Source organism: Rhagoletis pomonella, unplaced genomic scaffold (genome assembly GCF_013731165.1).
Source record: "Rhagoletis pomonella isolate Grant_MI unplaced genomic scaffold, Rhpom_1.0 Rhpom_scaffold_00002, whole genome shotgun sequence".
NCBI lineage: Eukaryota > Metazoa > Arthropoda > Insecta > Diptera > Tephritidae > Rhagoletis > Rhagoletis pomonella.
The window spans coordinates 87,899,330-87,912,753 of record NW_023458556.1 but is presented as its reverse complement, the minus strand read 5'-3'; the positions used below and the strand labels follow the sequence as shown (position 1 = coordinate 87,912,753).

The following is a 13,424-nucleotide window of genomic DNA, read 5'->3' as shown; positions in this document are numbered from 1 at the left end:
CTTATGACCCCATATATGTATCTCGGTAACTGTTTCACCAGTTTGTATCAAACTCGGTATGGTTATTGTGCTTGCCATATAAAAGCAAAACGTTGTTATTGAAATCGGACTAAAGTTGAGGCCGCTTTTCATTAACGGTAAATTTCAGAAATGCTTGAAACTTCAATATTTTGAAATTTAAGGACGCTAATTTTCTCAAAATTGATACACCCCGGTTTATCATGTAGCGGTAGCTTTCGGAAAGGTGAAAATCATATATTTAATACTTGCGCCGGGTATCTAATGTTCGGCTCCGCCCGAACTTAGACTTCTTACTTGTTAAAACTGAAATGTTACATGAGTAAGAAGGGAGATATAGTATAGGAAGGGGAAAAAAGAAAGAAAGCGACCTATGACGGCTATACAAAGCGATAGCACAAACATCTTCAACGCGCATGCATACGAGTACCTACATACATATGTATGTTTGAATGCACGTACATATACATACAGTGACGAGCACAAATGTAACATGGTGTAACACTTTTTATTTCAGCCACCGCTATCTTTCCAACTTCTAACGGCTTTCATACTTTTGTTGTATATTCTTATTGGTACACCCCTACTCCCTCTCTCATAAAGATTTGAAGTCAATCCAACAACAATAATAAAACCACAGGCAAAAATGTAAATTAAGGCCAATGTTACAGTTTTGCACTCACTCTCAGTGTTGCATTTTAAAGTTATCTTTTACTTAGTTGGAAGTCAGATGACGTTTTTCTGTATTGTAATTTATTCAAGAAGTTATTACCAATACATAATATGGTTAATCAAGTAACATAAATATAAATAATAGATTTACTGCGAAAACGCGGGGCCCTAGGAAAAGTGGCAAAAAATTATGGAGCTCGCCACTTGAAAATGTTAAGACTGAGAAAAAATATAGCCTAAAATGTTATTAAGGACAAAGGAAGTCTGCCAAAAAATATTACGGTCCGATATCTTGTGAACTTAGTAGCAAGTAGCGCTGCAGCCACTATTACAGAAGCGCTTAAGGTATTAAAATTTAATGCAAATCAGTAGACAGCGAGGCAAAGAATTGTCAAATTGAACGCAAAGACATAATAAAAGAAGAAAAAACCATTTTGATCAAAATACATGTGCGAGAGTGGTAGAATTTTGCCGGATCGCACGAAAACCGGACCGTTGCCTATTGGGATATGTTAGCCCTTACAGAACGCAATAAAAAAACACTTTTTTAAGGTTTAATTGAAGGTTAGTTAGTCTGACAAGACTAAATTAATCGCTTTCAATCAGATGGTATTGGTGGTATTGGATCAAAGAACCAAATTAAGCCTAAGCGCATCATGTAAGGCAAACCGTGAATCACAGTGGTCGGTCAATAATTGTTGGGGGTTGTATTTAAAAAAATATTGTTGGTCCGTTAGTACGCATTATGCGTAAGGAACAGTATCTGTTCATATTTCAACAAAATTTAGAAGATGTAGTCGAAAAATGAGAGTCTCTGCTGAAAAATCACCCAAAACATACTGCATATGTTCGCAAAGACTGGATGCAAAAGCAAAAATTCGATATTTTGAAATGACCTCCACAATCCGCGGATATGAATCTCGTCGATAATTTGCGAAATCAACTAAAAGCGCAGCTTACTAAGTATCCAAGTCCGTCCAATGGAGTACATGAGCTATGAAAGCAAACCAAGGATATATGGGAGGCTATACCTCCAGAATTTTTACAGAGATACAAGTAAGGTATGCCAAATTGCATCCAGGAACTAAAAAAAGCAAAAGTATACTGAACATTGTGTTAACAATTCTTTTTTTTCGTGAAAATTGTCAAAAACTTATTAAAAATATATAAGTGCAAAACTGTAACATATGCCTTAATTTACATTTTTGTCTGCTGGTTGTATTATTGTTGGACTCTTTTCAATTCGTTATGAGAGATGAAGTACAGGTGTACCAATACGAATATACAACAAAAGTATGAATGTCGTTAGAACTTGGAAAGATAGCGGCGGCTAATATAAAAAGCGTTACACCATGTTACAGTTTTGCTCGTCACTGTATATGTACGTATGTATGTAAGAACTCATTTCGCATTTCAGCTCTGCTACCAAGCAATATATGAATGAAGCAAACGTGCTTTTCGGGTAGCTACATCAATTCGTACATAAATATGTACATATGTTTGTGTGGATATATGAATGATGAAACAAACGGGCTTCGTTGATATACTGATTGACATATGAACCTATGGACAGCAATGTCTTCACTTATGTACATTAGGGTGCTTTTTTTGCGACTATTATTTTTTTTCACTCCTACCTCGAAATTTTGTGGAAAACGCCTTAATAAAAACTCCATGAAAATTTTAACCCTTAATATTAACATTAAAATTATGTAGGTGTAAATATTCTCTTTTCTTCCAATGTTTGGTGAGATTTGTCTATTGTTCGACAAATTCTTTTTGCGAAATTATGCAAAAAGAAGCTTAAAATCAAAAATTATGAGAATCGAAAATTACATATATTTGATAAGTCGCGCGAAAAGATCTAATTATATACATATTAGAAATCTAAATGAAATTCCATGCATCTAATTTCCAGACCTGACGGACCGGTACTCACACTTTTTTTTACTAATAATATTTAGTATCTACATTTCAAAGTAAATTTTATTGTGAAAAAATAAGCAAATACCAAATAAATGATAAATGCCTTCAGCTGAATATTCCACGACACTTGGCTGAGCAGATAGACGATTCGACATTCTGCACAATGAACGACGACGCACCCACCAGGATTATGGGTAACTGCAGTAGCTCGCCAGACATCACAATAGTCAGCGCTGGTCTGATAAACAGCATAACGTGGCGACCTATGCTGACTCTAGCATCAGACCATCTACCCATAGTCATCTCGATTGATAAACCAACCGACTTTGCCTCCGCCAAACACCGGACCTATATCAACTTTTCCAAAGCTGATTGGAAAGGTTACGCGGAGTTTACTGAAAACACCTTCGCAGCGCTCCCCACACCAACCGACGTCCACCTCGGTGAACGTAAGTTCCGCAGGGCTATCACTGCTGCTGCAGCTCGCTTCATATCGGCAGGATGTATATCGGACCCACGTCCAAACTTCCCTGCCGAAGCGGCTGTTCTAGCTGATGAGCGTGATAGCCTTCGTCAGGCCGATCCCGGAGATCCCCGTATCAGGGATCTCAACGCGGAGATTCGGCAACTTGTAAACGTACATAAGCGGAAGAAGTGGGAGGAGCACCTGAAGACTTGTAATTTCACCTCTGGTGTGAGCAAGCTTTGGTCAACCGTGAGGTCATTGTCTAATCCGACGAAGCACGACGACAGAGTCGAAATTTCCTTCGGCGACCATGCTTCGTCGGACCCGGAGCGATGCGCGACAGTTATACTGCATCCTCCGGTAGACAAAGCCAAGCGTCGAGTGACCAGAAGGCTGCACAAACTGCCAACAAATTGTGCCCGACTTGCTTTCACTTGCGGTGAAGTTCAGGTGGCCATCGGGAAGGCGAAAGCCTCCAAAGCCATGGGTCCCGACGGAATATGCATGCTGATGCTGAAAAATTTGGGTCCTGCGGGGGTAGCGTACCTAACGGAGGTCCTCAACCTGTCAATGGCCACTCTCATCATCCCAGACATCTGGAAGGTGGGGAGAGTGGTCCCACTGCTCAAACCGGGGAAACCCGCCAACAAAGGAGATTCGTATCGTCCGATTACACTCCTTTCCCCGGTAGCGAAGACACTCGAGGCCTTGCTACTCCCGTACTTCACAAACCACCTGACCCCAGCGAAGCATCAGCATGGTTTCCGTAAAGTGCACAGTACAACAACAGCACTTAACGCCATAAACACTCAGATAACTCGTGGCCTGAACCGCAACCGTCCCTGTGAGAGAACGATTCTAGTAGCGTTGGACTTGTCAAAGGCGTTTGACACCGTCTGCCATTCCACGCTGCTAGAAGATATAGAGGCCTCCTCTCCCACAGAGGCTCAAACGGTGGTCGGCAAATTATCTGAGTGGTCGACATTCGTCGGTAACATTTAGAGACAAAACGAGTAAGCAGCGAAAAATAAAACAGGGGGTTCCTCAGGGTGGTGTCCTTTCCCCGCTACTGTTCAACTTTTATATTTCAAAGCTCCCTCAACCACCAGAGGGAGTCTCTATTGTCTCCTATGGCGACGACTGCTCGATCATGGCGACTGGGAATGGAATTGATGACCTGTGTTTGAAAGTAAACGGCTATCTCTCCGAACTTTCTCGCTTCTTCACTGCAAAGTGTCTAGCCCTCTCCCCTACGAAATCCTCCGCGACCCTGTTCACAACCTGGACGAAGGAGGTCAGGCTACCGCTGGGGATTCACGTCGATGACACACCAATTCCGACGGTGAATAACCCCAAAATACTCGGAGTAACATTCGACAGCCTGCTCTCCTTCTCTGCGCACTCAACCGCTATTGTCAATAAAGTACAGAGCCGCAACAAGGTCCTCAAGTCGCTAGCCGGCAGTACTTGGGGCAAAGACAAAGAAACGTTGCTGGCAACATACAAGGCAATAGGCCGGCCGGTCTTGAACTACGCAGCGCCAGTGTGGTCGCCAGGGACTAGTAGGACGCAGTGGACGAAGCTACAGACGGGACAAAATACGGCACTTAGGACAGCGACGGGATGCCTCCTGATGTCGCCTGAACATCACTTGCACGGCGAGGCGCAAATGCTCCCAGTTAAGGAGCACAACATAATGCTCTGCAAGCAGTTCCTGATCGGGAGCCACAGAAGTGGCCACCCAAACAGACAGCTGCTTGCAGAGGAGCCCTCGCCTAGGCACGTCAGGAGGCATCTATATGAACTGACGGACGAAGTCCAGAGGTTCATTAAGCAACCTCTGGACCCGACAGCGTACAGACAGGCCCTGAACGGCATTCACAGGGACTCAGTCTCGAGTTATGTAGACTCTAGACCTGTGAATGCCGTTCTAGGCACACCACCCCCGGACATTGACGAGACAGAGCTTCATCTGCCTCGGGAGACACGCACTACACTTGCTCAACTTCGCTCCGGCTACTGCAGCAGGTTAAACTCCTACCTGAGTAGGCTGAATGAGGATGTGCCGAACGAATGTCCGGCATGCGGAGAGACCCCACATGACTCGAACCATCTCTTCGCATGCCCGGAAAACCCGACAACCCTAACGGCCCTGTCCCTGTGGACAGATCCCACAGAAGCTGCACGCTTCCTAGGGTTGCCGTTAGTGGAACTTGACGACAACGACTGAGATACCAACCGATCTGGGCGGGGTTGTTGTAGCCGCTACAACAACAACAACAACGACACTTAAGTAATTGATTACAGTTGAAAAAGAAACACTTCCTTTAATGGGTTAAGCGCCAAAGGCAACTAAACTGATGAGTCGGTACTGCCCGGATTCCAGAAATGTACCGTTCGTGGAGAGGGGGGTGAGTAAATTATATGAAGTTTTGTATTTATGACTTTTACTTTTCCCTCTCAAGCCCAACCGGTTTTTTTTATCAACTGCCACCATGACTTTTCTACCTGCCTCCATATAGTCGAAACACTGGGCGACGTATCGAAATTTTTAAAGCTATCGACAAATTTGTACAGAAAAATGGTTTGAAATGGAGCAAGTGTGATGGAGCATCTGCAGTGGTTAGAAAAACTAAAGGAGCGATGTCTAGGATGAAGCTAGAGGCAGAAAACGCCACGAGAAGTCACTGTATGATCCGTCGGTATTCCCTGGCGACTAGGAAGATGACGCCACTAGATTTAAAACCCATAGGGGCCTGCGAAATTAAAATACGTCTTTGGTTTTTTTCAACCACGTCGAGATTTTTTTTTTTTACTGGTGACATGTATATTTTAGAATTTCTAGCAATTTGCATGAAAATCCCATAAATAAACAAAGTAAATCAGAAAAACGTATGTAACTTTGAAGTTAACGCTAAGAAAATTGATAAAGGTTATTTTCTCAGCGTTAACGCGCATTACCAGTGTTAACTTTGAAGATTTAGAAAAAACCATTGTCGAATATTTTCCCAACATTGACTCTGACGATGTCTACAGCTGGATAACAAACCCGTTTTCATATGACCCGAAAAGTAAACCTACTGAGATGACAAATTAAGCAGAGACCCAGAATAAAAATTATTTCATGGAGGAGTTTTAAAAATGTCATCAAAAGTTTCGTAAGAATTATAAAAGTCTTTTGATAATACGACAAAATTTTTCGACGAAATTTTTTTAAGTCATCGATAACTATTATTTTAAGACTTATATAATAGGAGTCTTTTCATAATAATTATAGAGAGATAAATATTTTTAAGTCTTCAAAGACTTATTTTGAGACTTATATTATAAAATTCTTGTCATAATAATTATCATTGAGATAAACATTTTTAAGCCTTCAAAGACTTTTAGTTTGCGACATATACGGCAACCCTGGCGTCAAGTGAACATAAAAACGTGTACGCGCTGAAAATTGTAAAAATCATTGTAAAAATTGAGGGGAAAAAACGCATCTTTCCAAAAAAAAGAACAGTTGAACGTTCGATTAGTGTTGACTTTTTGTTATTTGTCGTATACGCGTAATTTTATTGCTGAAATTGATTTGCCCAAAGTGTTATAAACGAGCTAAACAAGTCGTCGCATTCAACGTTCCAGAGTCTAAAAAACCATCTGGTTCTGAACGATTAAACGATGATCGTGCTGTCTTGGCCCCACTGATTCCACAGGAGCTCTCAAACACAATTCCCGAGCTAAAAATTCGCAGGTTGGGGCGTCCACTTGCTGGGAAAACCCGCCCCTTGCTTATAGAAGCTCCCTCCGAAAGTGCTGCTATATCAATACTGAAATTTAAACCACCATCTTGCACCGACATACGTATAAAACCGGACTTAACACCAGCGCAACAAGCACACCTGAAAAAAGTACGCGGCGAATTAAACACATTGTTGTTAAGTGGCGATTCTAATAAAACAATTAAGTACGTAAATGGAGTTCCGAAGATAGTAGATAAATTTTCCTTTCGCCCAACGCAAGGGAAGCATAAGCCCCGTCCAGAGGCTCCATGTGCACTATCAGAACGCCAGAGGCCTGAGAACTAAACTAAGCACATTTCTAACCACTACTGCTTCTACTCAAGTTGAGATCATCTGCATAAGCGTATCATGGCTGCACGCATCCATCTCCGACGGCGAAGTTATTGACGGCACCTATAAAATATTCAGAAAGGACAGAGATCACACAACTAGTATACATAAACGTGGAGGCGGTGTATTCATTGCAGTCAAACGTGTTATCCAGGCTGAACAAATTATTATTGAAGACAACATATTGGAGCAAATATTCATCAAGGTGAAAGGCCAGAGTTATGATCTTGTAATTGGCTGTGTTTATATGCCGCCTTCTTCACCTATCGATCTATTCTCAAGCCACATTTCATCAATAAATCGTATAACGGACAAATACCCTAACTCAAAACTTCTAATCTTGGGTGATTATAATCTTCCAAGTAGCTCGCCGATCTATGCTTCAGTAATACAGATGCAACCGTGGAAAAAATCTTCCCCATCGTTGATGAAGATAAGCATCATCCCGCAATTGGAGTAAACATAGTCTTTCGATCAAGCCTGAAGTCCAACTCCGCGCCCACCTTCTCATTCAAAAAAGCCGACTATGTATCCCTTAATAGTTTCTTCTTAAGGACCAACTGGATAGATCTATACAAAATAGACTCAATTGACGATAAAGTTAATTTGTTTTATGATATAGTTAACACAGGTCTAGTTCAGTTTGTGCCGATGTACACAAGGAAGAGTACTAACTATCCTTGTTGGTTCTCCAGGGAGTTAATACAGGTTACCAAGCGCAAGAAAGAAGCCCATCATAACTACAAGCGGCAAATGACCAGACACTCATACGAAACGTTTCGTCGTTTAAGGTTCGAGGCCAAACAACTTAGTGCTAGGTGTTACAAAAATTACATATCAAATACAGAAAACGTTTTGAAAACTAACCCGTCAGAATTCTGGAATTTCATCAAAAATAAGAAAAATAACGATCTCGACATTCCATCGACGATAACCTGGGGAAAATATACGGCGAACAGCGGCCCTGAAATTAGCAATCTCTTTGCCTCCTTCCGACTGACCAAACAACTGCCTCGGTCGCGACCAATGCTGCTATTACTGATTGTAACGACCTAAGTTTGTCCAGCCTGGAGGTCAACTTCGACGAAGTTTTTGATAACCTTTTAGCTCTTGATACAAAAAAAGGGGCTGGTCCGGATGGTCTGCCTAAAGAACTATTAAAGTACTGCGCTTCTGGGCTATGCGAGCCCATTACACATATATTCAACAAGTCCTTGCAGACTGGTTACTTCCCCTCCCTATGGATGTTATCCTTTATATGCCCCATACACAAGTCTGGCTCAAGATCGGAAGCAGATAATTAAAGACCGATATGTGTGCAATCATCATTAGCAAAACTGCTGGAGAAGATTGTATTATCCAAATTATCTTCATCTCTGAAAAACCTCACATCTAAACAACATGGCTTCATCGGCGGAAGATCTACCACAACGAACTTGCTTTTGTATGTTAGCCACATAATCTAGTCTATGAGCATGGGTTACGACGTCCACAGTATATACACTGACTTTAGTAAAGCCTTCGATACGGTTGACCTCGACAGACTAATCGACAAACTTTAGATTGGTTCCGCTCATACCTATGCGGCAGAAGACTTGTGGTAAGAGTGAACGGGTTCACTTCCGACGAGATCGCTGTTACCTCAGGAGTACCTCAGGGGTCGCACCTTAGCCCTGCGCTTTTCAACATCTTTGTGAACGATATTGGTAACAATATTAAGTCGGAGTTTTTAATGTTTGCTGGCGACCTAAAAATTTTCCGACAAATTACTTGCGCCGCCGACTGTGAGGCTTTACAATCGGACATAAACCAGCTTTATGACTGGTGCCTGGTCAATAAACTAAATTTGAATATAAAAAAATGTACCGTAATGTTATTTTCTCGCTCACTGAACCCAAGTTGCTATGAATATACACTAGGCCGCAATTTATTAGAAAATGTATCTACTATGAGAGACCTCGGTGTAATTATGGACAGCAAGCTAACCTTCAGTAGCCACGTTGACAGTATAAGTCTAAAAGCCTATCGGACAATGAGCTTTATCATTAGATCGAGCAAAGATTTCAGCAATACAGATACACTGATTAACTTGTACTCAACGCTAGTACGGCCATCACTGGAATACTACTCAGTTGTATGGTCTCCATATACTGATACGCTTGTAAACAGAATTGAAAATATCCAATACAAGTTCTGTAAATTTGTATCTGCCTTCGAAGGTCGCAACGGCCGAGAAACTAACGCTAATGCAGTCATGGAACGTTTCAACTTAAAAAGTTTGACTTGCCGAAGACAGATATCCGACCTATCATTCTTCTTCAAAGTGTTCAATGGGTTCATTGACTCTCCGGAGGTACTTGAAAAATTTAGTATAGTCTGCCCCTATACACGCCTGAGAAGGAATCGTCTACTCCTCACGACGAAATCATCAAAAAACTACGTCATTAATGATCCCTGTAATAGGGTAGCCAAGTTGGTCAACGAACACTGTTCTGCAGTAGACTTCTTCGGAGTTACACACAATTCATTCTTGTACAAAATTAAGAGAGCAGTATGTTGTTAGTTGGTTCCTACTTATTACCATGCAATTTGTTATTTTATTATACCTATGTTATGCTACTTTATGTTCACTTCACTTTTTCTCTCTTTTTGTATGTATAAAGCCGATTGGCGTTAAAAAATAAATAAATAAATAAAAAGTCTTGCTAATAATTATGAGTGCGGAAAAATTTTGTATATGGGCCCGAACGGGTCCCAAACCAAGCCCCAACTGGTCCCGAACTGGGCCCCAACTAATCCTGAAATGCTCCTGAACAAGTCCCGTCTTTTGAGACTTAAACAATTTTTGGAACAAATGCACAATACCACCAAATCTCGAATTAAAAAAAAAAAAATAGGATCGATAGAGACCATTGAGGTGAACATAACGGTATATTTATTTTTTTTTGGGAAACAACAACAACAATTATTAAAGGTCAAAGTTCAAATTAAGCATTTTCTCAAATTAATATCTCTCGAAAACCTCTTCAAGGAATTGGACAATTTTGATAGAGAATTTAATTCTCTTTAATTTGATATACATATTTATACATATACCTTTTTATAGTTTTCACGAAAATGGAATTAATATGGAAAAAAAGTATACAGGGTTTTTGTGTATAAACTTCTTTTTGCGTAGGCGGCCTTCGGCCGCACTTATGGATTATAACCCTCACAAAGTAGAATTCTCTTTCTGTGTTGCGAAGAAAAGGCGCTGAACACCTTTTGCAGAGAACACCTTTCAGCGTAGGCGGCCTTCGGCCGCACTTATGGATTATAACCCTCACAAAGTAGAATTCTCTTTCTGTGTTGCGAAGAAAAGGCGCTGAACACCTTTTGCAGAGAACACCTTTCTGCGTAGGCGGCCTTCGGCCGCACTTATGGATTATAACCCTCAAAAAGTAGAATTCTCTTTCTGTGTTGCGAAGAAAAGGCGCTGAACACCTTTTGCACAGAACACCTTTCTGCGTAGGCGGCCTTCGGCCGCACTTATGGATTATAACCCTCACAAAGTAGAATTCTCTTTCTGTGTTGCGAAGAAAAGGCACTGAAACCCCTTTAATAATTGTTGTAGTTGTTGTTTCCCAAAAAAAAAAAATACATCGTTACACTCACCTCAATGATCTCTATCGATCCCCATATGAATTTTTTTAATTTGAGAATTGTACGTATTCTGCATTTATGCCCAATTTTTTCGTGCTCATAATTATTACGAAAATACTTTTATAATATAAGTCTTAAAATAAAAATCTTTGAAGACTCAAAAATATTTATCATTATATATGTTATAAAATATTTGACTTTTATTCTTTTATCTTATAATAGTTGTCTCTGAAATTAAGCTTAGACGTGAAGACAGCACTTTGAATATTAAATACTACGAAGGTAGCCAAGAGAGTTCTGGATGCAAGTGTATGCTGAAAACACTGCTGTACGCAAGATTGCATTAAAAATACTACTGACTTTTACTTTTACATTTCTGTGTGATACTGCATTTTCAACAAATGCTTACATAAAAAACAAATATACCAGCAAGCTTGTGATTTTTTAACACTTTCACCTACAAAAACAGCTGTAAAATTTGCAGTATAATATTTTTTTATATATATAATAATTTTTTTTTAATTTTTGTTGGCCTGTGTAATAAATTGATTTTAAATATTTCGGCGTGGGTTTTAAAATTCATATATGTAATACTCCTATATTGGCAGTAAGAGCTAGTACCGTCCGAAAACACTACAGTACAGATATATCAATAAACACGTACGAAGGATGTGTTCCTACACATATGTGCAGAGACCTTAAGTTGACATCAATCGAAGCCATATGATGGAAAGGGTTGCAAAATCACATGTACACAAAAGAACTGGTCAGATTTTTCAGAAATCCCTGCAATTCTGACGTAAAATATGATCCCAAAAGGCTGCAGATCTGCCAGTCAGATGACCAGTCATATGACCGGCAGATGTCTTGTAGGGAAGTTAGCTTACTGCCAATATAGAAGTATTACATATGGGTATTTCCATAGGTCGCATACGTGACAGTCGTACGTTTCAATGTGATACAAACAAGGTATTTGTTTTCTTTAACTTTTTTGGGCCATTGTATAGCACATAATTAGCTCTATATTTAACCGAAAAATGAAAACAATCTAACTGCTTGGTCCTGAAATATAAGCATTAAAGAGAGTGTCGATACGTGACAAAAAAAATTAAAGTAGATTTTTTCTTCTGTTACAAAATCGCAAATTCTGCGAATTGTGGATGGCTATTTTCATGAAACTTATTTTAATGTGATTTGGAGCAATTCTAGTAGTTTTTAGAGTTTTTTTAATTAATGCAACTTGTTTAAATTTTCTTTTACAACCCCAAGTGTGAAACGTCACGTGACGTAGCGTCGCGTCGTTATATTTTTGTTAATATTGCTTTTAAATGAATTTTTAACGCAAATAAAATATGTATTTTATGTAGAATATACTTTATATTTTGACTTCAGCGCCAATTCAGGGTGAATTTGTTGGAAATCTATGACTTATTATGTTTCAACTACATACGCCAAATTCTAACCAAATCGGACCATAAATACGGGTTTTCGAAATATCTCAACCTTGGCGCCACCTAGGAAGACCATCTTACGCAAACATGATTCTACTTACATAGCCAGTATATATTTTAAAAAGCAGACAAATCGGCCCGTAAAAATACGTTGGATATAAGACTTTTATTTTTTTTTTGTCGTGGTGGACCTTCCCATGGAAACACTATATATGATAAAATTATATCTGACCCGAGAGTTTTCCTGCTGTTATTTTCTTTTAAATTATTTTATTTAACCTAAATATTGTGCCAATATAATCTTTTTTACAAAATGTATAATATATCTCCTTTGTTATTTTCAGCAATTGAAAAGGAAAAGGAGAAAAATCAACTTATTGCTGGTATTGAAAATTTTGATTCTACAAAATTAAAACACACCGAGACGTGCGAGAAAAACCCTCTGCCTACGAAGGAAGTTATTGAAGAAGAAAAGAAAGCTTAAAAAACTTTATAAAGCATCCACTTAGTGTTTTTTTGAATGCTATACTTTTACTCATTCCTAATATATAATATTAATGAAAGAGATACTACTTTGAGAGAGGGATTTTATAATTTTGCATATTTATAATAAACATAAAAAATAATATTTATTTTCAAGTTTAAAGCTTTTTAAGGTAGGTATGGTGATTGACTCGGTTTTTCCAAACCGGTTTTTTTATATGTATCTGTGGTTATAAGCAATAACCGCCTAAGAAAGAATTTAGTTATATATCGTCGCTTGAACAAATGATTGTCGTATGTTACATTTGTCGACTTCTGGGAAATCGCGATTGAAGTTTAAAGTCTGCTTTCTTGAAAACGTCACGGTAGATTTCTTTTAAAATTGTATACATATGTTGTTTCTAGCTTAAGGAAATATTGGAACTTATTATTAAAAAAAATTACACAAAATTACATTTATTGCTAATTTTATTTACAGACACTTTGTCGTATGTTACAGTTGACAATATCCTTGCAAGCCATGGCTGAGCAGTTTCCCCTCAAATATAGATAGATTTACACACACCTTCGCAACTTTTTAGCTATCACACGCACACATTTACAAATTTGGTATTCGAATTTTGAAAAATTTTCCATTTGTTAGAG

The 13,424-nt window shown here is 39.2% G+C and overlaps 1 protein-coding gene across 2 annotated transcripts in view; it reads left to right on the top strand.

The window, feature by feature from the left end:
- LOC118734143 (thymosin beta) overlaps positions 1-12,928 on the top strand; it is an 86,353-nt gene extending 73,425 nt beyond the window's left edge. Inside the window, exons 4-5 of one of the 2 annotated variants that reach the window (XM_036463853.1) lie at positions 11,068-11,173; positions 12,641-12,928. In XM_036463853.1, the coding sequence (XP_036319746.1) occupies positions 11,068-11,173; positions 12,641-12,647 (113 nt within the window). In that variant the 3' untranslated portion in view covers positions 12,648-12,928. The remainder of the gene's footprint in view (positions 1-11,067; positions 11,174-12,640) is intronic. The other variant, XM_036463852.1, reaches the window with a different exon arrangement.
- The last annotated feature ends 496 nt before the right edge of the window (positions 12,929-13,424 follow it).